General features: G+C 43.0%; 2 protein-coding genes across 2 annotated transcripts; one reads left to right on the forward strand and one right to left on the reverse strand.

Moving 5' to 3' along the window:
- Nucleotides 1-265: 265 nt before the first annotated feature.
- On the reverse strand, nt 266-18239 carry LOC147443565 (uncharacterized). Its single transcript, XM_086526383.1, has 4 exons — nt 18101-18239; nt 16648-16748; nt 652-812; nt 266-489 (listed from the first exon to the last, which is right to left on the reverse strand). Exons 1-4 carry the CDS (start codon nt 18130-18132, stop codon nt 472-474), a joined length of 312 nt encoding a protein of 103 aa, XP_086382509.1. The 5' UTR covers nt 18133-18239; the 3' UTR covers nt 266-471.
- LOC147443566 (peroxidase A2-like) lies at nt 17662-20668 on the forward strand. Its single transcript, XM_086526384.1, has 5 exons — nt 17662-17906; nt 18120-18311; nt 18470-18635; nt 19769-19862; nt 20258-20668. Exons 1-5 carry the CDS (start codon nt 17676-17678, stop codon nt 20583-20585), a joined length of 1011 nt encoding a protein of 336 aa, XP_086382510.1. The 5' UTR covers nt 17662-17675; the 3' UTR covers nt 20586-20668.
- Nucleotides 20669-25036: the final 4368 nt, after the last annotated feature.

The raw sequence follows: 25036 nt of genomic DNA on the forward strand, positions 1-25036 counted from the left end.
TCATAGTCATGCATCATAATGGAAGAAAGCAAGGCGCTCATGAGGAGGTTTACCCTAACATCTAGTTGATGTGATCCATCAAAATGTCCATCTCTCTGACTCTTATCATTCACACTAGGACCTGTACAACATATTAAGGAATCGGTGTCACTAAGGCTTCACAAGACATATCTTTGTGCATGACATATCCTCTTTAGCATCCCGAGGCCCCATTCTATCTAGGAAATCAACTCTTTTGTAGTCCCTGCATGGAAAAAACATGTGATGATACAAACTCAATAGTATTATTAGTACATATGAAGAATGGTGATTACGATACACACTCAACCGTCTCATCATCAAGGATAAAGGATGGTGCCATCTTTTGCACCAAAGATGGGTGCTTTCAAGATATCAAAATCTTAGTTTTGCCACAATTCACTATCAAATCTTGCTCCTTAGATGAAATTTGCAATGCCTTCAATTGTCTCCTCATCTCCTGTGGTGAATCTACAATGAGAATAGTATAAGATGCATAAGGAAAGAGTGCTTGTGTATTGTGCCCCTTGAAAGTTGAAAAATTTGAACATTGTACTCTACTTGTGTGCTCAGCTTTTGATCACATCTACACTTGCTTTCTTTAAGTTTTCATTGCGACTAGTCCATACATACCTTTCTCTCATAGAGAAGTTGTGGCCTTTGTATTTTCACACTCATTTGCATAGTCATCAAGCATTGAGAGTCCCTAATCGACGCAAAATAGCATAAGCCGCCATGCTTCATTCGGTCCCATAGGTCATATTTGAACTTCAAGGCATGATAGTAGCATCCAACTATTTGCATAGAAAGTGTCAAAACTTCTTGTTGCAACATGAAAAAACACAATGCTATTATATATATCACATTGTACATGAAATCTTACATATTTCACAAGCATGGTCAAATAGGTGTTTCCTACATCATACTTGGAGCATACTTGTCACCATTTAGTGATTCATAAGTAGAGGAAATATTTTGTTTTGGCAAGTTCTTTCTACCCTTTTTTCCTCCATTCATATAAGTCCTAAATTTTCATTTGAGCACAAATTTCACCCATCGATTTAAAACCATCCACATTAATCGCAAGATAAATGGCCTTTTTGCTAGCATGTGAGTGTTTAAGCCTTGTGTTTGACAAACACCTGCACATAAGTCAAACACACTTTTCTTTCATATGAGTGTTCGAGCCATGTGTTTGGCAAATAAATAAATATATTTATATATAGGATGAACAATGATTGTGCATCACTTTGCATATATTGTAATAGTCTTACTAATATCACTAACAATTTAAGTCAGATGGTTACTAATATCAATAGCCCCACCTTGAAGATTTTTAAATTTTTTGCATTGCATGCATTCAACAAGTATCTCAAAAACCCATCACACACATATAATAAGCTATACTTACATAATTTTGAACATTGATTGTGAATCACTTTGCATATGTTGTGATAGTCTTACTAATATCATTGACAATTAAAGTCAAAATGGTTAAGTTATCAACCTAGCCATTTCACCTTCAAGATTTATTTATTTTTAGTATCTCAAAAATCTTGACACATACATACAAGCTATAAATTACAATATAAGCATCACATACAAGCTATACTTACATAATTTACAATATAGCTTATGCTATTGTCACCACGTTGGATTTCAATAATGTTTGTACACAAACATTAATTTTTGCATACGTCTTTCTGGTGTTATCTCAATGCCATGTCGCATTGCATGATAAGAGGATTTAGAGAGACCACCATGTTCAAACTCTCCAATTTTGTTCTAAGCTATCCTTACGATTCTGACCCACTAGTTTTAAGGAGAATCCAATAATTTGCTTTGGCGTCTCAAATGGTCCACCAAGTGATCACATTAATATACCTTTTGTAAGCAGCACATTTAAGCCAATCACTCATAATAAATGCATAGAAATTGGGCTCTTTTAATCCGTGAAAGGAATAAAATTTAATATTAGATAAATAATTTATTTATGCAGGAAAATATGTTAAATAAGGGGTTTAATATTAATTATCAAATAATCAAGGGTGTACCATTTATTCTCATGATGGAATTTTTTATTCCTTTATTTGAGTGGTTTGCTTGCCATGCTTGTTGTGAAGGAAGGGGTTGCTTTTGGATACTATTGCCTACTATGCTTCCACTTTTTTTTTCCGGAGTCGGATAGGGCACTGCCCGGCCGCTCTCCTCATACATCAAAAAAGTGCACAAGAAGAACGACCAAGACTATGCACACAGAAACCGAAGGCAGACGCTTTTGTCACTAGTTTCCTCTAAACTAAGAGAGGCCATAATTATCTGTTTGCAATAGAGCACAACCTACTAAGATATTAATATTTTTTTATCTAAGATCTTCTACTAATTTGTGACATATTGTAATGCAAGTCAATTGAAAACAACTTGTGAGTCTTAGATTGCAACCAATAGTCAAAGGCCTTGCTTTCATAAATTTAACATAAACATTCTTGTGCACACAAATATAAAACTCGCAATTAGATCTCCCCAATCTAGAAAAAATAAAAAGCCTTTCAAAACATCTTAAGTGAATAAGTGAAGGCTGAGTTTAAGAAATGAAATTATCCAAGTCAAAAGACTTTTTGTGTCCAAATAAAGATGAGATGATCAATGCACATTCATACATTTGTGCTTCTCTTTTGCTTATTTTCACTTCTCCTTAGAGTGTGTCCTTGCACTATATAGGTAGTGAATATATATTTTTTAAAGCCATTAGGTATACCTTTTAACGACCACATTGAATACTAACCGGGCAATTGTATAGGTATACAACAAGTTTAAAAGTCATTAAAAGCTTTGACGATCCACATTTAACAACTACCTTTATGAAGTTCTTTCAAATGCTTGTTCTACTTCAGGAGTAAAGATTACGTCGAAGGATATTGTATGCAAGTACTTCTAGATTTCACAATAAATTTTCTTCACTAAGACAAACATTTAGATCACATATTTTGAAATCATTAAAAACATTGGCCAGTATCTTTTTTTTTTCAAGAAAAAGATCCTTCCATTAGTTAATGAAAACTGCCCATGGGGCTACAACCACCTCTGCAAGAGAGGGCTACAACAATCATGATGGGGAGACTCTCCCAATGAAAAAACGACATATGTACAATGAGGCTAAATCAAGAGATGGGAGGAGGGAAGAGACACACAGGTGGACGGTAGTGCCATCTGAGCACACCCTGGACCATGGTGAAGAAAGGCCCAAGACGCCAAAGTCAAAGGAATGCCTCTCTGCGCTCCTGCATGCGGTCAGAGCTGCTCTAGAGTCTCTCACATTGTCCTCAGAGAGTCTGCTGAACAGTCTCTGTTGGTGGTATAGGGCCAACCTTGAATATGTGGAAGCAGCGGGCCCGCTAGATGAACTAGAGTGTCAGGCCGCTAATGAGCTCCCAACACTCCTCTCTCTCACTGCACCACTCTTGTGGAGTAAGCTCCGTAGCACGTTAGAGAGTAGGTCAACCCCCTTGCATCACTATTATCCTACTGGTGGAGGATAGCTCAAACTGAAGTGCCGCGCCCGTGAGAGTAGACCAAGTAGCTGCTCCCCATGTGTACTGTCGAGCTGTGGAAAGAGATGGCACCAGTCGAAGAACACGAAGCCACACCTGTTGTGCCAAAGGACAGTCCCAAAGACAAAGACATTGACTCTCCACAGAATGGTCACAAGCTGCACATGCGGCCGAGAGACCACGAAGGGCTCTGATTTGTTGTGCAGGGTCTATGATCCCCAACCCTCCTTGAGAACAGGGAAGAGTGATGACCTGCCATGCCACTTTGGCCCGGGCTATCTGAGTGTCACACCTTGACCAAAGGAAGTTCCTGATCAGCCTCTCTACCTGGCTGATACAAGAACTCAAGAAGATCCAACAAGAAGTGATGTACCACATAGTAGCCAACAACACCTGGTTGGCCACTACAACTCTGCCTGCCAATGAAAGTCGTGTGGAGCTCCAATGTAACAACTTCCTCCTGATAGATAGGAGGAGAGGAGCAATCAGCTGCTTCGGAGACAATTCCAAACCAACCTAACAGGCCAAGCTGCAGTCCCTGGGGGAATCCACCTGAAACCCTCACCTAGCATCCAATCGGGCATAGGATCACTACCAACCAAGAAGTCATTGTCTTTCTCCAGTTGATTAGTGCGCCAGATGCACAACATAAAGTCTCAAGAGCCTGCTCATACCTGTGTAGGTTGGCCTCCTAGCCATCCAAGTACAAGGTTGAGTCATCTGCAAACTCAGCGTCCAATAGCTCATCTCCCCGAATAGGGAGCACTAAGCCACGTAAACCAACGTGCTGTGAAACCAAAAACCTGCTCATCGCCTTAGCATAGAACAAAAAGAGGAAAGGGGCAAGAGAGCAGCCCTGTCTGACCGAACGTGTGAGCATGAAACGATCACCTTTACCTCCTGACAATAGCAGCTGACTGCACGCCCGTCTATACAAAGCTGACACCCCTCTGATCCAAGCATCTAAGAAGCCCATCTTGCGTAGAGTGCCCTCCAAAAAGTCCCAGTCAACTCTATCGTTGGCCTTCTCAAAATCGAGAAGAAGAATCACCAAATCCTCACCACACGGAGCCGTGCGAGGGAAGAAGCCTCCCAAAAAGTAAAGATGTTGTCAAGGATACTACGCTCCTTGACAAAACCTGTCTGTGTCTCATGTATAATGCTCTCTAGAAGTGGCTGAATCCTCAAACTCAGAGCCTTGGCAAGAATTTTGTGGGTTGAGTTGAGGATGGTGATGGGGCACTACTGTCGAATCTCATCCAAGGAGCCACCCTCCTTGGGAATGAGGTAAATCACGCCCTCACTCATGCTGTCAGGCATCTCTCCTGCGTGCAGGATGTACTGAAAAGCACTACAGAGATTTGAGCCAAACAAGTCCCAGTACTCCAAGAAAAAGTTGGGAGTCAAGCCATCCTCACTTGGACAGCTACCACATGGGAGTGCGCTAAGAGCCGTGTGTAGCTCCTCTAGTTGAAGAGGCAGCTCAAGCCTCTGACGCATCTCCTCAACTACAAGACAAGGCATCTGTGCCCACACCTGCCATTTGCATGCATCTTGATGCTCTGACTGGGGCTCTGCAGATAGTAAATCATAATAAAAGTTAGTAGCAACTGGATCTGAAGCAATTGACCCGTCGTGCCTCCTCAAATGACTGACCTTGGCATGTGTATGCCAAGGTCCCACTGTCTCAAAGAAAGCGCCTGCCACTTTGTCACCCACCTGGGTCCACTGAGATTCCCGTCGATGGAAAGCAAACTCATGGCGCCTCTCCTCTATGTTGACAAGCTCGTGGAGAGCCTGGTGTAGCTGCTCCTCTAACCAAGGACTGTCTGGATGCTGCTCCTGCATCCTCTGCAAGGAAGCAACACCCCGTCAAAGACGCTGCTCCTCCTCTCTTCCTGCAGCCAGGCAAGCCGAAGACTCCTGAAGAAAGAGTCGACTAAGCTGAGCAAGTCCTGAGGCCACTCTGTCAACAGGAGAATCTTGCATGTCTAAGCTCTCTGTCCAAAGAGCCTCCATTCGCTCTCTAAGCGCTGAGTCCAGCAAGACCCTCTCTGGGATGCGAAGCATCGTGCTCCCCATCCTCTACCTATCAATCAATTTAAGGATCACTGGAGTATGGTCTGAAAAGGAAGTCCCTGCGAGAATGCCAATTGTCCTACCCAAGTTACAGAAGTGGTCACTAGTGTAGAAGTGATCTATCCGAGATAGATTCACACCTCCCACTCTGCGGTCCGAACGAGAGAAGGCCAAGCTGTCTGGGGGCCTCACAAAGTTGGAATGCTGCCACACATCTGAAACCCACAATCATACAAAACCTCTCTCAAGCTACCAGCTCAACTCCATGCACAGTGGTATGGCTACCACTAATCCTGTCAGCGGGTTCCTCCAATATGTTGAAGTCACCGCATATGCACCATTGCTCTACGGTAGAGACTCAACAATCTGAGACCAAAACGTTGCACGTCCACTTGCCACATTGGGTGCATAGATATTCAAGAAGCCCACGAGACAACCCTGAACCTGCATAGTAATCCACTGAGCCCTGCCTGGCACAATAATCCCTCTGCCCACAATGGCCTGCTGCAAAGAATCCGCAATAGTCATACATACCCCACCCTGGATGCCTCCAGGTCCAAATACAGCTTACCAAAAAGTCTCATATCATCCACGCAAAAGAACGGCGTCTAGTGCGGCTCTCACACAGATGATGCTCCTGTAGCATACGAAGGTCAATCTCTCCTCCCACAAGGAATCGTTGAAGCTCCTGACGCAGTCGGCCCCTCTGACACTGAAAATGGACCCACCTAATCCTTGTACGTTCCATGAGACGATCCTCATGGGGAGCAAGAGAGAAATGATGATGCCGCAGCAACTAATCGTGCTATCTTTGAGGTTGATGTGGATGGGGAGTAATCCGCATTCGAGCGTCCTCGAGATAGGTGTGACTGCAAAGAATGCCTAGCCCAAGCCCAAGTAGACCGAGCCGTGCATAAAGAAACCTCCTCTGTCCAGGAGTCCTCATGTATGTGTACATAGCATGGTGGGCACTGCATGTCAGCAAAAAAGTGAACCATAATGTGTCTACATCCTGCTGCGTCTAGAGGTGTCACAACAAACTTGGCCAAATGCCAAAGAGTCTGAAGCAAGTCTGTAACCCCTAGGTCTCCCATGTGATGAGAGAACTCTAGGTCCTGTGTCTGCAGCCACTCCAACACTGAGTCTAAGGTCCACTCAGCCTAGTCCCTGCCACATAGGGAAAATAAGAAGCCAACCACTGAGTCCAAGGCCTCTATCCCCCTAGTTGCAAGGAACAACACATGAACTCTGAAGCAGGCTGCCTCAAGGTCTGGTGAGGTATCGTCGAGAAAACGTGTAAAGTCGTAGGCAAAGAAATCCCAATGGCGATGAATTTCAAAGCTCGTCAAACCACGAGGAACTGCTGCAAAGGAAGACGTTGTTAGCGTGCAAACAAGAAGGAAAACAAAAACCTCTATAGCTTTGCACACAACACACAGTCGGAAGGAAACACCATAAAGCTACGAAAAACATCTATGTCGAACACCTGTAAAGTCGGGTGGAAAACAGCTCTAACCCGAACCATGATTAAAATTGATGAAAACCAATACCATAAAGATGAAGCTCGTTTTGTGTAGACCTCCATAGAGTATCCATATGCTTGATTCCGACAACAGACGAGAGAGTTACAAACTTTCGAAGTTAGGGCTTCTCTCAAAAGCTCCAAAAAGCTAGTCTCTGTAAGCAAAAAAGATGTGCAGGGAATTACAAATATTAAAAAGGGAATTTTTTTGGCTCTTATCCCAAGGAATTTTCTCTCTCCTCTTAGCCGACATGGTTCTCTATTTGGGCATCTTTTGGGCTTGATTTGGGTGGAAAATGGCATGTCGACCACTTTTTGACCAAGGAAAGTGTGGAAGGGAAGTGTCCAGAGGACCAAAAGCTTGGCCAAGCACTTGGACAGCATGTATGAACTGAGAATGGGTGCCCTCTCTCTTCCCCAACACCCACGAGCCCCCGTTAGCAAGGCAAGAGAGCTCCATTTGCTCCTTTGATACAACCTTAGGAGGTACCCACTCCCCTCCTTATACCCTCCAATTTCCACTTGCTCCCCCCATGTGGGATTACTCCATTGCCACTTGGCACCATCCTCCCACCTCCCCACTTAAGCCTATGAACTTCCTGTTTTGCTCCCCGCATCGAGCAATCTTAGCGGAGGTGTGGCGGTGACTCCGAGCACCGAATGCGACGATGTAAAGCCCGAGTCGGAGCTTATCACTTCGGCTGTTTCCAGAAATCCTCGACCACACCTTTTCTAATTAGATCCATCAAATTGGCCCACTTGTCTTTCCTCGCATGCATCCGCACCCGCTTTCTAAGTAAGGAACCGCCCATTTCAAATGCATGTAACTCTTGATGTATGTGTTCGATTCACTGGCTATCAAGCACGACTAAAAATACTCATTTTGGAAACCACCTTTTAGAAGTTCAACCAACCCAAAACTCTTCCAAATGATTAAGCAAAACCAAGTCTTTATACATAAATTTTACAAGAGCACTCTGGAAACTCAAAGCATTATGTACATCTATGTACTCGAGACTAGTGAGCAAGCTTTTTAGCATGGATTAGGGATTTTATCTTCATCCAAAAAATGCCTAACATAGCTTGCCAACCCCCCCTAGCCTATTTGATCATTCATTACAAGCAGAGGTATCTAGGGTAAACAACTGCTGCATCTCATCCCCAACAACCTCATCCACATTCTCACTCTATTGATAGCAGTTCATCAGTCACAATGGTCATCAAACGTGTGAGATACTTCTTCAATCTATAACCATTGACACGATATTTGTGATGTGCACCATTTGAGTCTGCCAACTGATATGTGCCATTTTCAAATTTATTTACAACAGTAAAAGGACCTTCCCATTTGATTTGAAACTTCTTTTGAAAGGTATTGTCCAACTTACTATTGTATCATAACACCAAATCACCCTTTTCAAGTTTCTTATCCTCTACGTATTCATTGGCTTTTAGCTGAGCTTTTCTTGACACTTCCTCATAGTAACTCAAAGCTAAAACTCTATCCAATTGCAAGCATTGTAAATCCAATAACCTTTTCTGCCATGCATTTGTTTGCTCCTCATCTTCCAATGACAATAACTTGAGAGCAAAAATTTCCACTTCAATTAGAAACAATGAAGCTTCCTTGCCCCATAAACCAAGTGGTAAGGGAAAAATCATGTGCTCGTCTTGGTAGCAGTTCTGTAGGCCCACAACGCACAAGGCAACTCTGAATCCCAAGTTTTCCCATGTGTTTGAGTCATCTTTGTCAAGATCTTTACCAACTCTCCATTGACCTCTCATTGAGACCATTACATTGTGGATAATAGGGAGAACTGTATCTATGTTATATATTGAGCTTCTTGCATAAGAAATCAAACAACTCTTCTCTAAATCCTGGTCCTCTATCAAAAAGTAGCTCTAGTGGCACACCAAATTTGCAACATATGTACTCATAAACAAATCTTCCCATCTCTTTACTAGTAATTTGTTTGACAGCCTTGGCTTCTGCCCATCGTGACAAATAATCCACTGCTGTCAAAATGTAAGCATTTCTTTTGCTAGTCATAGGTAAGGTTCCTATAGCATCAAGAGCCCATTTTTCAAACACATCAAAAGCTAAAATGTCTTTTGCAATTCAGGCTTCAAAATTCTCTTTCCCATCCTCCGACAAGGCAAACACGACTTGCACCAATGATGAACATCCCGTTGAATACTCGGCCATATATAAACTTCTTGCAAGACCTTATGCGACATGATCTTCATAGCAAAATGGCCTCCACAAGATCCCTCATGATTTTCTTCTAGGATTTTGTAAATTTCCTCTTTCCAAGGCACACGACGCAAAAACAAATCACCTCTTTTATGTAAAGCACGTCATCAAGCATTTTTATTTCCAGGATTTTCTTATGAACGCATACTTTTTAGAAGACGGTAAACCTTCAGGTAGAACACCTGTCAATAGAAAATCCACTTCCTTTGATAAAATTTCCGTCTCATGATATAAAGGGGCATCTGTCTTTACCACAAACACACAAGTGATTATCTTCTGGGCAACATCATGAGCTTCTTCAATAAGAACCATCAAAGTACAACAATGAAGCATTAGAGATGATAGGAGTCTCGACTTCCCTTTTCCGCACCACCTCTTCTTTGACAAAAATTGGAGTATCCTTATAGGTGAGAAGATCTACTAAGGTAGCCCGAGTACTTTCCTCTACCAAAAAGGTTAATTGAAACTCCTGAGCTCAATAACCCACTTCATCATTGTTTTTGATATATTTGAATTATTGAACAGTTGAGAACGCAATGAATAACTGGTAATAAAGGTAAATGACTTTTGCAGCAAGTAGTGTCTGAATCGTCTGCAAACATAAACCATACTGGTCATCACCAATTCAATTTCAAAAAAATCTCTTTTATGAGGAGTCTTCACTCTGCTAGCATAATGAACATGCTTCATATACTGAGTTGATGGGTTGCCATAAAACTCCTTTTCCCAGTCAAGAGCTTGCATAATAGGTAACGTACTCAAAACTTCTTTAACTCTGTTAAAAACATTGTCACACTCATGAGACCACTCCAAGGAATCATTCTTAACTGTTTGCTGCAAAGGATACAATAGCTGTGATACCAAAGGTATGAAACGAGACAAATATCTAACTTTCTGTATGAAAGTGGCCAACTGTCTGGTATCTTTTGGGGATGACAGTAATAGCAAAGCCTCCACTTTCTCTGGGTCTGCTTCAATCCCATTTTCTAAAATAACATGCCCAAGAAGCTTCACCCGTGGTTGTGCCAAATGACTTTTTTTAGGGTTTAGCTGACCCCCCCATTCATCATACCTTGCAAAAGTCATTTCAAGCTTTTGAACATACTGTTTTCTTGCACTCTATACACATAAATAATCTATGAATCCTTTGACAAACTTCCCAAAGAATGGAGTAAGGACCCAATCTACTTTTCTTTCAAAAGCTCCCGGCCTATTTGTCAACCCAAAAGGAAGACAACAAAAGGAGAAACAACCCCATGGCATGATAAAAGTATTCCGGTCTTTAGGAGCAAGGATAAGCTGAAAATATCCTGAATACCCATCACATACACTGTATCTTTCAGAACCAGCCACTATATCTAACAATTGATCAATAAGAGGAAAAGGGTAAGGATCTTTCTTGGTCACCACATTTAGTGGCTTGTAATCAACACAAACTCTCCAACATCCACCTTTCTTTGGGGTGACTACTACAGAGCTCACCCATTCTGCATTATCCAGTGGCACTATGAGCCCTGCATCCAAAAGCTTATCTACTTCTTCCTTTAAAGCATTCATCTATTCCTTACCCATCCTTCTTAATTTCTGTCGTATTGGCTTTGCCCCTTCAACTAGCTCGATCTTCACAGGATCCCCAAAAAAACCTCTTATTTCTTGATATGAGGTAATGAAAAGATTTAGAAACCTGTCCAACATTGATAAGTACTCCTTTCTTTCTCCTTGTGTCAAATCAGTAAACATATTTTGAATCAACTCTTTTTTCATTGGCAGTTCCTGTTTAGGTTGCATCAACTCTTCAAGTTGCTCTAAACAGCTTGAAGCATTTATACTCCCTGATATTTGCAACACTTCACTAATTTCTTTCTGTTCTTCGTCCAACAACAAGAATGACATTTCACCCTCATCGCTCGAACTCGAAGTAGTGCTACTTTCTGAGTATTCAGAACTATCATCACTGGTAGTTTCGGACTCATCATTCTCACTCACATCTTCAAGTGCCATAGGTTGTTTGGTAGTTATACCAAACACTTTCTTTTCACCCTTCTTACCATGCACACCGATTATACCCTTGCCCCAAATTGCAAGGCACCAACAGCTCTCAACCAAGGACGTTCCAAAATGAGAGGAAAGGCTCTCAGACCAACGGGCATGACATGAAAGTTTACCATAACCTTCACGTTAAAGACTTCGACTTACAAATTCTTGATCATTCCCAAACATTTCACTTTGGCATGGTTTGCTAGTCGAATCAGAGCTTCCGCATGTAATGAGACCCAATGTTTCGACACATGACTGTGTGATCACACAAACTTGAGTACCTCCATCAATAAGGCTTCTCCCATGTCCACACTTTTGTGCCAAGCGTTCACCACAGGACAGATGTCGGGTAACTCTCCCACAGACAACACTCTGACTTGTCCATGCTTCGACTCTTTTTCTAGATTCACTAATGACTTCCACTGCCTTTTAAGTTTGGGCACCATATTCATCAACTGTCCAAAAGTACAATCCACTTTCCTTCCAATCAGGTCTTTTTTTAAACTGTAAGCTATTTGGCCTTCTCCCAAAGGTAAATCCGCCACTTCAAATTGTCTATGAGGCTTTCTCTTTCTCTTGACTTTCGCATCTTCACCCTCTTTCTCCTTCCCTTTCTTTCTGCTAGGCCCTGGTGCTGCATAGCCTTCCCTCTCTCTTTTGCCTACTGGGGACACATCTGCGTCTTTATTTTCAACCCACACAATATCCACATGACCACCCGAGGAGGTTGAGGCTTGATTTTCCTATCGAGTACCTTGATCTCCCCGTATATGCAATACATAATCATTAGCTCTGTTAAGAATCTGCTGAGGAAGTGGGAACATATCCCCTCCCATCCTTGCTAGCTTTGAACAATAAGTGCTAATATGACCAAGTTCACCGCAATTATAACAAGTGGGGATGAACCTTCTCTGTGGCTCAAAACCGCCTTGTCCACGACCAACATTCACATTAGGCCGAGCTTCACATACCTTAGTCATTCCTCTACCACGTCCACCCACTACGACCACTTCCAAGAACACTAAGTCGTAATTCCTACATCATGGTCATCATGTCTTGCATATTTCGTTGTAACTGTTCGGTATTAACAACCCTTTGAACATGTTGGCCTCCAGCTTCTACATGATTCTCCTCCTTTTGGCTGCCATTATTTTGCTCAGGGATCACTTTCCCATATTCATTAAGTCTTTGAGCTTTCCATTCTCTCTCTGACAATGGCGACTGCCTCCTGGAAGGTGGCGGGCCTTGTCAGCTCAGCTTTGAACTTCAGACTTTATTTTAGGTTTGTCACAAAACGGTCCTTCTTTAACATGGATGAAGGGATCTCATTTCCCAAAGCCGGGGCCCATTTATCTCATAAACGGGTGAACTGCATGACAAAATCATCAACACTCTAATTAGCCCTCTGAGTGTACCCCAAAATTTCATGACAAATTTCATCAGGTACTTCGATGGATTGGTATTGTGCCAGGAAAGCTTGCTTCACACGATTGTAGTCCAAAACCACCCCTAGATTTTGTGCCTGCATCAACTCTTCAAAATTGTGTAACCAAACTTTTGCCTCATCCTGTAAACTATATTGCAGTAGCCGCAACAATATACCTTGGTATAGTATATTGCACCGTAAGCAATTGACTTCCAATTTTTCAATAAACGTCTGTGCATTTTCATTAGGCAATCCATGAAAATGTGGAAACTCGTCTGCCATGTTTGATTGCCACAAAAACACTTACATGTGACGTCGGAAACTCAAGGGATGTCGATGGATCGCTCCAGTGCCTAATCCACCTCAACTGAGTAACCCAGCTTGGCTTCACAAAACCTCACGGCCCTCCAAAGGCTGCAATCCAATTATACGATCGTCTCAAGTGTTGTTCACAATTTTCACATACATAAGCGGTTGTCCATAAAGACCCACGTCCCTTTTACATTCATTGCCTGCATAATAGACATATTTCACAAGAATTGGAGCATATGAGCACTTCCTCCGCCGTGGGGGCACCAAAACGATGTTAGCGTGCAATTAAGAAGGAAAACAAGAACCTCTATAGCCTTGCACACACCACACCGTCGGAAGGAAACACCATAAAGCTGTGGAAAACACCTATATCGCACACCTGTAAAGTCGGACGGGAAACAGCCCTAACCCGAACCATGATTAAAATTTATGAAAACCAAAACCATAAAGATTAAGCTCATGTCGTGTAGACCTCCGTAGAGTATCCATATGCTTGATTCCACAAAAGACGAGAGTTACAAGCTTTCGAAGCTGTGGTTTCTCTCAAAAGCTCCAAAAAAAAGCTAGTCTCTGTAAGCAAAAAAGATGTGCAGGACATTGCAGCTATTAAAAATGGAATTTTTTTGGCTCTTATCCCAATGAATTTTCTTTCTCCTCTTAGCCGACATGGTTCTTTCTTTGGGCACCTTTTAATTGATCCATTTTGGGCTTAATTTGGGAGGAAAATGGCATGTCGGCCTCTTTTTGACCAAAGAAAGTGGGAAGGGAAGTGTCTAGAGGACCAAAAGCTTGGACACGCGCTTGGGCAGCATGTATAAACTGAGAATGGGTGCCCTCTCTCTCTCCTCCAACACCCACGAGCCCCCATTAGCAAGGCAAGAGAGCTCCATTTGCTCCTTTGATACAACTTTAGGGGGTACCCACTCCCCCCCTTATACCCTCCAATTTCCACTTGCTTCCCCCCATGTGGGATTACTCCATTGCCACTTGGCACCATCCTCCCAATTTTCCACTTAAGCCTATGAATTTCCTGTTTTGCTCTCCACACCGAGCAATCTTGGCGGAGGCGTGGCGGTTGACTCCGAGCACCGAATGCCACGCTGTAAAGCCCCCGGCTCGGAGCCTATCACTTCGACTATTTCCAAAATTCCTCGACCACACCTTTTCTAATTAAATCCATCAAATTGGCCCACTTGCCTTTCCTCACATGCATCTGCACCCGCTTTCTAAGTAAGGAACCGCCCATTTCAAATGAAGGAACCGCCCATTTCAAATGCATGTAACTCTTGATGTATGAGTTCGATTCACTGGCTATCAAGCACGACTGAAAATACTCATTAAAAACCACCTTTTAGAAGTTCGACCAACCCAAAACCCTATCGACGTCCACCACGAACGTGCTACCAACCCTCCTCCGCTTGAGCCTCAGGCTCGGAGGGTGACTCTGTCTACGTACTTTGTGGCTCTTCCTGCTGCTACTGGTCAACCCTTGAGGCCTGGGGATGGGCTTGTGGTGTAGGTCGGGGTCTCCTCCGTGGACAGGCCTTCGTAAGATGGCCCATCTGTCGACATATGAAACACTGATTCGGGAGGCCCAATTACTCCACGCTCTGTCAGAACCAACCCCCACTCACCCTAGCAAGTAGGATGACCTTCGGAGAGTGTGGGGACCTTCGGGAGAGTGTGGGTGTTCCTGACCAGAATATGTATTGAGGGAATGTCGGCCGCCTTGGCAGCTATTGAGGCTGCCGTGCAGGGTGTCTCCAGGACAGTCCCAATCGCTGAGCCTATCCTAAACAAAAGTGGTAGGTACTCCCTCTTCAAATCAAGGAAGCAAATGGAGATGGGAAGGTCTGCCTTCTATACCAGAACATCTAAAGCTGAGTCCAAACCATGTCTCTACTTTCGAAAGTGGGCTCGATCTGCTCGGATGGTCAAGGGGCTCATCGCAATGACCTTGGATGCCATCTCAGAGGTCTCAAACTCTATCTGATAGTAACCGCGTTCGAGGAACTGAACGTCCAAGATCTTGCCCACCTCTGCAAGAAGGCAGGCCTAGAGAAGATCACAGAGCTCTCCTCTGCTACGTCTGGTGCCGAGAATCTTGCAGATGACAGAAGTCGCCTGCTGGTCCACCTCTGCGGCTAGGCTCGCTTGCTCTATCGGTGAGAGAGCAAGTCAAATGGTGGGCTCAACGGGGTCGGGAGAGGGGGCTTCATTGGAGTCCCTCTGTGGCAGAGCTTGAGCCTCCATCTGTGTCTGTTGTTGTGAAGAAGAAGCAGAGGAGCGTCGACAAATGAGGAAAATCCTACCGGATCGAGCACATCGAGGGTGTCGGCGAGACCTGACAAGCTGGAGAGAAAAGACAGTGGACTACACGCCAATACAAACAACGGGATAGTGGGTAGGCAAACAAGCTGGGCAGTGGCGAGGGACGGGTGGGTAGCCGGGCGAGATTATGTAGTGGGTAGCGGGCAGCGGGGCAGTGGCAACAAGGACAACTGCAGGGACAACGGGTGGAGCAGCGGGCAGGGGCAACACGCAGGGGGCGGGCTGAGGACTGCACGCAGGAGGAGGTGAGGGTGGGAGGGCTACGCGAGGGCAAGGGGCAGCGATGGGGAGAGAGGGGGGGGGGGGGGGGGGGGGGGGTTTACAGACAACAGTAACGAGCTCTCTATGCTACCATCCTCATTGTTGGCCAATATCTTAGCATATTGCTCCATGGACAAAGGCATTTGCAAAGAATCTAGCATCTTTTTCAACACACAAACATTATTGCTTGTTGTCATTGAACAATAAACACTAAGAGTATCACCCTTTATTGCAATCTCATCTATGATCCACTCATGAACACAAGTTGAACTAAGCATAAGAAAGCTTCCTAATTTAACATGCCCTTTTTGTAGCCACTTATAGATAGCTTAAAATATCTTACATGGATTCTTTTGATAAATTGACATGCCCTCATATAGCTTGGGATACTATGCTCTTAAAATACTTGGAACACTTTGAAGCCTCCTAGTGCCTTCCAATCAAAAGTTGAAAGTTGCCCACTCACACCGATGTAGATTATAAAACTCTATTTTGAAAGTTAAGGCAACTTTTCCAATTGTTTACAAAAAGGTAGACCACTTTTGGTAAAAGTCTTGAAAAGCAAGAAGAGTGGCTTTTATTTTTCTATAAGTTGATTTTATTTTACAACTTAAAATCGAGAGAAACATAAAAAATCATTTTTGCAACTTGTTGAGTATTGTATCTAGAAAGATGATAGATTAGTTATTGAGGGAATTGAGGCATTAATACATAGTCCATTTAAACTTGTGATAAATGAAAGAGACTTACTTGCAAAGGAGAGAAAAAAAGGAAAGACGAGAAAAGAAATTTGCATTTCTCATGCATCAGAGATGTAGTGTCTAGTAATGTATCTTTCTGAATTTCACTCGCGTACCCAAAATTTTGCTTGCACCTTTTTGTTGAAGAATACCAACATATGGGATGAAAGAGCTATTCAATAATCTTCTTGCTCCATCATCCTCACACAATGTCTCACTGAAAAACATAAATAAAGTAATTAGAGTATCAAGGGTTACAAGACTACATACACAATCTCGTACAACAAAAATATTGTCCGGTGAGCTCGTGTGAGCCATGCAATATGAAGCTCAACCCTAGCCTCAATTCTTGTGGCACCTACAATCTCATTACAAAAAGTATGAGAACTCAGATACTTCTACAAATCACATTGCAAAATATGATCTTACAACACCTCAAGCAATGTTGTTACTTGTTTAATCATTTTTATTTCCGTTGCTTTCGATTATTTAGTTGAAAACCGTGCCTCCTCTCTTGTCAAGAGGAACTATAAGAAAGTCTTTGTGATAAGAGAGTGATAAGAACAACTTTCATCCTCGAAGGTCATTCAAAATTGGATTGCTTATTCTGCGAATTATGCAAGCAATAACAAACAGCCTTGTAGACTTGAGATAAAGAAAGTCAATTTTGGATTGTGCACTTTGGTTTCTAACCTTGCAAGTTGTGACTAATAAAAGAGATAATGGGGCACTTAACTTAGCTAGTGCTCCATTAAAAGAGAAAATTGGGCTTCACACACACACACACACACACACACACATAAACTAACAAGATAAGTCTTTAGATGCTCTTCAAGACCGAAGCAAGTAATCAAATATTTACATTAGACAAGTCGCCTGTAAATCCGACACACATGAACAAGATATTTCCCATTAAGTAGCTCAATACAGATATCGAAAACCACTATCATCTATTGCTTTATCAATTAGTAAAAAGCTTCATGATAGCTCCACAAAAGAACTATAAGAGCTCTCTTTAAATACACGATCGAACTCAAATTCTTCAAGGAGTAAGCTCGAGTATGTTTTTAGAGTTGAGTGATTGTTCCACACACACTTCAAGATGAGATGTTGAGTAGTCTCAGCTGAAGATAGAAACAAAGCAATGCTGATTGAGATGGAGGCAAAGACCAGCTTTGTGGGGGTTGTTATGGGGCTAGTAATAATGATGCCATATTTTGCAAGGGTTGATGGTCAGCTACAATTTGGATTTTATAACAAAACATGCCCATACTTGGAGGATATTGTTTATGATGGAATGCAACAAGCAATTGTAAACGATAGACGCATGGCCGCATCCATCCTTCGACTCTTCTTCCATGATTGCCTTGTGCAGGTGAGCTTATAAATGTGCAAGCCCCATTTTTACATTTTTACTTTGCATGAAAGATTAGGGAGCTTCTCATTATGCATTATCCATAAGCCTCCACATGAAGATATGAATGTTGTACAGATTGTTGCACCCTTTTACTACAGTGTGATGTATGGAGACTAATGCACACCAAAACCAAAAAAACGAAACCCTCTTACCTCTGATGATATAATGAAGGGCTGTGATGCATCTGTGTTGCTTGATGACACACCGAGCTTCCAAGGAGAGAAGAGTGCAGGCCCCAATGTCAACTCTTTGCGTGGCTTCGACGTGATCGATGAGATCAAGAGCGATGTGGAGGATGAATGCCCAGGGACTGTCTCATGTGCCGACATCCTCGCCCTTGCAGCTCGGGATGGAGTGAGCTTGGTATGTACCTACATCACATGCAGTCTACATTAAAGACGAAACAACGAGAACCTCTCTCTCTCTCTCTCTCTCTCTCTCTCTCTCTCTCTCTCTCTCTCTCTCTCCCACACACACTCACACAGTCTAATCGTTCTGACCCTGTGGGTGTGTGTGATAAGAGCGGAGGTCCCCGTTGGGAGGTGGCTTTGGGGCGGCGGGATGCAAGAACGGCGAGCTTTGTGGCGGCCAACTCAATGATCCCGGGACCCTTCCTGCAAGTGCCCGACCTGCTGTCTCGTTTCCAAGCCCTTGGCTTCACGCCACAAGATGTGGTCACTTTGTCCGGTAAGTGAGTGTGTGTGTGTGTGTGTGTGTGTGTGTGAAAGAGAGAGAGAGAGAGAGAGAGAGAGAGAGAGAGAGGATATTATTGTTCTCGATGGCCAACTATGACTCCTTGTGCCGGATGTGTGCGTGCGAAAGGACCCAGGCTCGAACCCCGGGCGGCATCCTTCGTTTCCAATTTCAAAGTTCAACTACCCTCAAGAAAAAAAAAAGTATGACTCCTTGATCCAATTAACATGCTCTATCTTGAGGTAATCGAATCCTCTCAATACTCAAGGATCCTGCAGATGTGGGTGGCAATTGAAAGTCCACAACACGGATGGGAGAAAACTTATTTAGGGAGTGTGAGCAGTTGAGGAAATCAAGCTCACACGTGATTAAAAAACTAGGCACTCAAGCAGGGTATAATGCTTAGACTCTCAAACTTGCAAGGTGTCTCACACAAAAGGTAGCAAGAACTAAGCTAAATTGTTGCCATGGCACACATTACAGATAAAGCGATAGGCTCCAACTTGTATGGGTGAGTATGGTCTCCCACTTGTATGAAGAACGATTTGAAATTACATCTATGCCAATAATGAATAGGCTAGATGGTCATATACTATACCTTCAACTTCTTGTTCTTGCAATCAAATGAATTTGCAAGTCTTGCAAGTTCTATACATGTGAGAATAAAGTAAGAATGGAACCACAAGTGTATGCCTCATAGTGCAAAGCCCATTATGTGAGCAATGGTCTAAGATTGGCATGGACCCTGCCCAAATGGATGTTTTGTATAGGCCATACATCAAAGGACTCAATATGAAGCACAACATTCCACAAAATGAAGTCAAAGACTTACCAAGTATTAAACAACTAGTGCAAAAATTAAAATGGAAATAATGAAGGAAAAATATTTACTAACACTAGAAATTAGAAAATGTGTCTATGTCGTGAAAAGCAGGACCTGTGAGCATGTGTATTTGCAATCTATAGGCATGAATATACATATTTAGCACTTAATGCATTATTGATCTATTTATTATTTTGTGCTTAGTAAGTATTGTTTCTTCTGACTATCAGTAAACGATGTTTGTTCTAAATCGTGTCTTTTAGTCTCCAACAATTGATTTTTGCTTTACATTTTGGAATGCCAGGGGCACATACTTTTGGTCAAGCAAGATGTCGATTTGTTCATGATCGACTTTACAACATGACAGGGGATGGAAATCCGGACACAACCATGAACAAGTATGACAATAAGTCACATTTGGGTATATGTGTGTATTTGCACAGGTGTGCAATCACGTGCATTCATGTCACACACATGGAGGCATGGAGTGTGGGAGAATGGGTTTCCAAAATCTTGCATTTGTGTAGTTTGTGAGGTGTAGCTTAAATTGAAAAGGTTATTACATCACAGACTAGTAGTTAAGGTATATCAACAATTAAAAATTTTCATGATATATTTACACGGATTAAAGATAATAATTAATCAAATGCTACATAAATATGGATGATGTTGATGAGTAAGATCTCTCTCTCTCTCTCTCTCTCTCTCTCTCTCTCTCTCTCTCTCTCTCTCTCTCTCTCTCTCTCTCTCGCTCTCTCTCTCTCTCTCATGTATATTTGAACCTTTGATGTAGATACTATCTGCAAGTGCTGCAACAACAATGCCCAGACGACAATGGGGGAGGAAACGATGACAACCTAGTGATGTTGGACCCCTACTCACCAAGCGTGTTTGACAACCGCTACTATCTCAACCTCATGTATGGGCGGGGTCTTTTCACCTCTGACCAGACACTATACTCCACGAAAGATAGTCCCACTGTGCAATTAGTGCGTGCTTATGCCCAAAATTCAAGTCTTTTCTTCAAAAACTTCTCCTATGTTATGCTCAAGCTTGCCAACCTTCATCCTCTCATCGGATCTCAAGGCGACATCCGTCACAACTGCCACTCCATCAATTGACATGTGAATCATTAAGAAAAGTTTGGACTCAAATTTGGGCCTTGTAAGAAATGCCATGTCAGCGTAGAGAGAGATAATAGAAATTTCATTTTAACCCTTTTTCATACATGTTTTCTAAAATCTCGATATCTTATTCATGGAAGGTACGCTTATTAAAAAACCTAAAAAGTATTCTAGTCATAATAACACTTCACTCTGCGCGGTTGCTACTGAATTCAATGCCGAATATCTCAATCTTTTGCATTTTTGAAAACTAAGCTTTGTTTCCTCGCCTCCTCCTTCCTCCCCATTCCCTCCTGCGTTCTCTCACAGACACGCGATATTCAAATTTCCATTCTTCTATCGCGCGCACAATATTCAAATTGCCATTCTTCTATCGCCCCCACCTCCTTCTGCACACAGCTTTGATCAGTCATGTCTCAGTCAACACTTGTAGCTTCTCCACACAAAACTTCTATGAGGGATAGGAAAGATGTGTATCATATGCACATAGAGCTTTCACGAGAGTATGAACCCCTCTTCAAGAAGAACAAACAACAGACGCTTTCTAAAGCTTCGAAGGAGAACTTAAGATCACAGGGCATGGAAAATGTGGACCTTTGGCTGGACGGCAGAATGTATCCAAAACATCCCGTCACAAACTCCACTCCATCTTTTAAGGATATTACATCCTTAGTGAACTATGTCGGAGATGGCCACCATGGCTTGTATGGCTACACTAAGCAGTTGATTGCAAGAAATGACGTTCTACAACAAGAGAGAGATATTGTATACAACAAGAATGTCCGCTTATACCAGAAAGTCGTACAATGTGCTAAACAAATTGAAGGCAGCAAGGAGACCATCAAGGAGCTTACACAACAACTCAGAGGAAAAAAAACAGTGTTAGGTCTTCGCCAAAGAGAAAGAAAACTAAGAGACGTCATGGACTTGAAAGTTGGCTCGGGAGGAATCAAGAAAAGAGTGCAAGCCATCAAGTGAGTGCATCTATCCTTCTTAAGTTTATATTCATAAACTCTCACACCTCTTATTGCTAGCATGCTTGCCCAAATCTTTGCTTCACCCTGACAAGGAAGTGGAGCGCAGCACAACCACCTCCTCGGCCCATTACAGGCTCATATTGAATCGCAAAAACGTAGGTGGCCTCTTGGATGATAAGCGCTATGGTAAGATCGGTGCTAAATAGCTTGACAGCCTTTTACAGGAGAAACTCTTTGCACGGGACTTTCAATCAATTTTGGATGAAGCTGGTCTATCCAATAAGAGATATGCTGCCATTTTTCAAGTATGTAGCATCATTTGCAGTGCTGTTCCACTAGAAAAGGGTTTTGCATCATTTGTAGTGTTGTTCCACTAGAAAAGGGTTTTGCATCATTTGTAGTGTTGTTCCACTAGAAAAGGGTTTTGATTCCTAACTCCTCTTTGTGCATATCTGTCGCACGTGTGAAAGCAAGGGACTTACCGTACACTTTGTGCGAGCCACAAATGGCTGCAAGCACACAACCAAATTAATCTAGCAAGCTCAAGAGAGAAAGGGTGTGTCACTCACCGCCCTACGCTCGCGTTCATGGAGGATTCCACGCCACGAAGAAGAGGGAGATACCGTCGTGCCGCGCCCAACTGCCTCGCCTTCGCCATGCCGTCACAATGCTCTCTCTCTCTCTCTCTCTCTCTCTCTCTCTCTCTCTCTCTCTCTCGCACACACACACACACACACACACACACCAAGGAGATGAAGAAGAAGGTGGAGATGGAGCAAGAGCACTCTTTAATTTCACAAATAAGAGAATGAGTATTTTTTAGGCTTAGGTAACTTTTATATGAGCTTGCCCATTCACACTTGGGCACCCATGCTTAGCCAACTAACCCTTGAATGTTCCAGTTAGAGTGCACCTCTCATCGGAGATCACTCTTACAATTTTCCTATTGGATCGACAAGCCCGTCGGCCCATGACTACTAGAAGTGGATGCCGGTGGTTAACATGCCCCCCTTCCTAATGTAGATTGCGTCCTTGGAATATAATAGTGCAGCATCTGGATCCATGATAGGAGTACCTGTAGCAGAAGAAAAACAACATTGTGAAATCTCAAAGGCAGCATGTGCAGGCGTGCAATAAGTGAGATGCATACATGATATTCTAGGAAATGCAAAAAAAATTCATGAATTGTAACATTGCCAACTATAACACCTGAATGAAATGCAATTAAGTTAAGGTCTATTAGGTTGACTACAAGAGAACTACACAAGAGCTAGGACTAAAGTAAGTTCTAGATTGACCAACGTTAATTAAAAAATGTCGATTAAAGAGTAATTAACCCTAGGATTGCTCGTCGGGGTTTAAAGACTAGTGATCTTGTCACTTATACCACTTAAGTGTGATCAACATAAAATACAAGGAAGTTTGTGCTATTTGCTTTCTCTTTTCTCTTTTTTTTTTTGGTCATAATGCTACAAGTAGCTGGGGGACTCGAGGTCTCAGTTACCAACAGCTGGGAGACTCAAGGTCTCAAATACCAGCTTGAGGCATAAACTAGCCAGGAGACTCGAGGTCTCAAATACAAACTTAACACATGGACTTCCACAGCACAAGTCACACTTAGGTGGAATAAGCTAGAGAAAACTATATCCTCATAGCCTAAAACATTACTAAAGTTACTACATTTAATAGACTATTTAGGAATTAAAGTCAGCAATTAAGTGGCCTAATTTAGCCTAAGGTCCTGATACCTACTTAAAGCCAACTAATAGACCAAACTCAAAGAGAAGAACAAGGTACTAGAAGTTTGAAAAAATTATAGCATCTAAATTGGCAATGTCACAACTTCATAAATTTTATGCATTGTTAGAAACTCAAATGACAAGATGCAAACATGTAACTTTGGAAAGCATAGATAAAAGGAAGTAGTACACCTGATATAATGGAGAACATCCGTTGTAACATGTAAACATCCATTGTCGTTGTCCTTCGAAGGCATCCTTATGTAGTCACAAACTGCACAATAGTCACCACCAAACATCCACCTTCCAGAGGCACATTAGTGGGAAAAAACACCAACCCTTAATATTGAACACAATCAAACAACATAAGGAACCCTAACCTGATTATTTGCACCCCCCCTAGAGAGTCAAGGGAACAGGATACTGTAGAGATGGGAAGGCAACCCTACGGCTAAACCCCTATCTTCGTCATCAAGGTAGGTGTAATCCTCTTTGGTAAGGCCATGTGCTTGTCTGTCCAATCACCATTATCATCCTCGTCCTCTCCTGTGCAGAATAGTATTAGGAATGTCACTGAGGCATGCATACTCCGCCTGGGCAAAAGGGTAAACTTGGACAATTGGGTTGTCAGGACAATGGTAGGACCAGTCCGAGCCAAGGGCCAAGGCCAAGGGCCAGGACGAACATGCAGTCAAGGGGGTCCCTATATTTAGAAGGCCAAGGGCTTATATAGGGCATGGCTGGGTGGTGATGAGCAGGTTCAGTCCCCATGTCCTTTCACTGGTATCAGATCAAGGTGGAGAGGCGGAAGTAGGGTTGAGCTACGGCGAGGAGAAAGCATGGTTTTCGTCTCTCTCTCCCTCTCTCTCCCTCTCTCGTTCGTGGACCTTGGCATGGCGAAGCATGGCTCTCACCAAGGAGGAGGGTTGAGGGTCGCGGGAGCGGTCCCTTGGAGGATGGAGTAGTCGGGAGGATCCACGTGCAGCAGCCCTAACAAAGGGGGAAGGAGGCGCTTCGACCTGCTCGAAACCAAGCGGAGAAGGTCTTGACGGGGTCGCTTCGACCTGCTCGACACTTCACATCACGTGCGCGCAAGCCGAGGAGCATCGATACGGACTCTCTCCCCCTCGCAAGTCTCTACGCTGCCGTTGTACGGACGCCATAGCTCCTTGGATCTTCCTTTCATACCAAAGCGCCCAATTTTAGGGCTTGTTTTTTTAATTAAGCCAAGGGAGGGTGCCCACGGGCTAACCCCCCCTTTCATCTCTTTCTCCGTTTTCGGCACCATAGCAAGCCACCGCATTCGGGTGAGCAAACAACGGAGTAGTAAGGGTCTTCAGCTTGTAAAAGTTTTGTGAAACTCAGAAATTCACGACACTGATCGAGTAAGTATGAATTCGTGAAAAAGTTTGCGGGAATCCCCGTAGCGAGATGGTGACCTTCCAAGGCACGGAGATTCCGGAATTGCAGTAATACAGACAAGGCACGAACCTGAGAATTTTATCTCTTGCATTCAATTATGTGCATTGCCCAAAGGGTTTCATTGCCTGTCGGAATCCATGGTTATGACTCAGATGGAGTCCAGTTGGCAACAAGCATGGCTCTCTTACACGTTAAAATTCTCAGGTTTGTGTTTTCACGTTCTTACAGTTTTCATATTGTTATGGGTGCAGGAGTATTGCAGAAACATGTAATTATGCTAATCGTGGCTATGTTTCGCTGTGAGACTACC

Source organism: Adiantum capillus-veneris, chromosome 13 (genome assembly GCF_014529385.1).
Source record: "Adiantum capillus-veneris isolate H3 chromosome 13, ASM1452938v2, whole genome shotgun sequence".
In the NCBI taxonomy this organism is placed as follows: Eukaryota; Viridiplantae; Streptophyta; class Polypodiopsida; order Polypodiales; family Pteridaceae; genus Adiantum; species Adiantum capillus-veneris.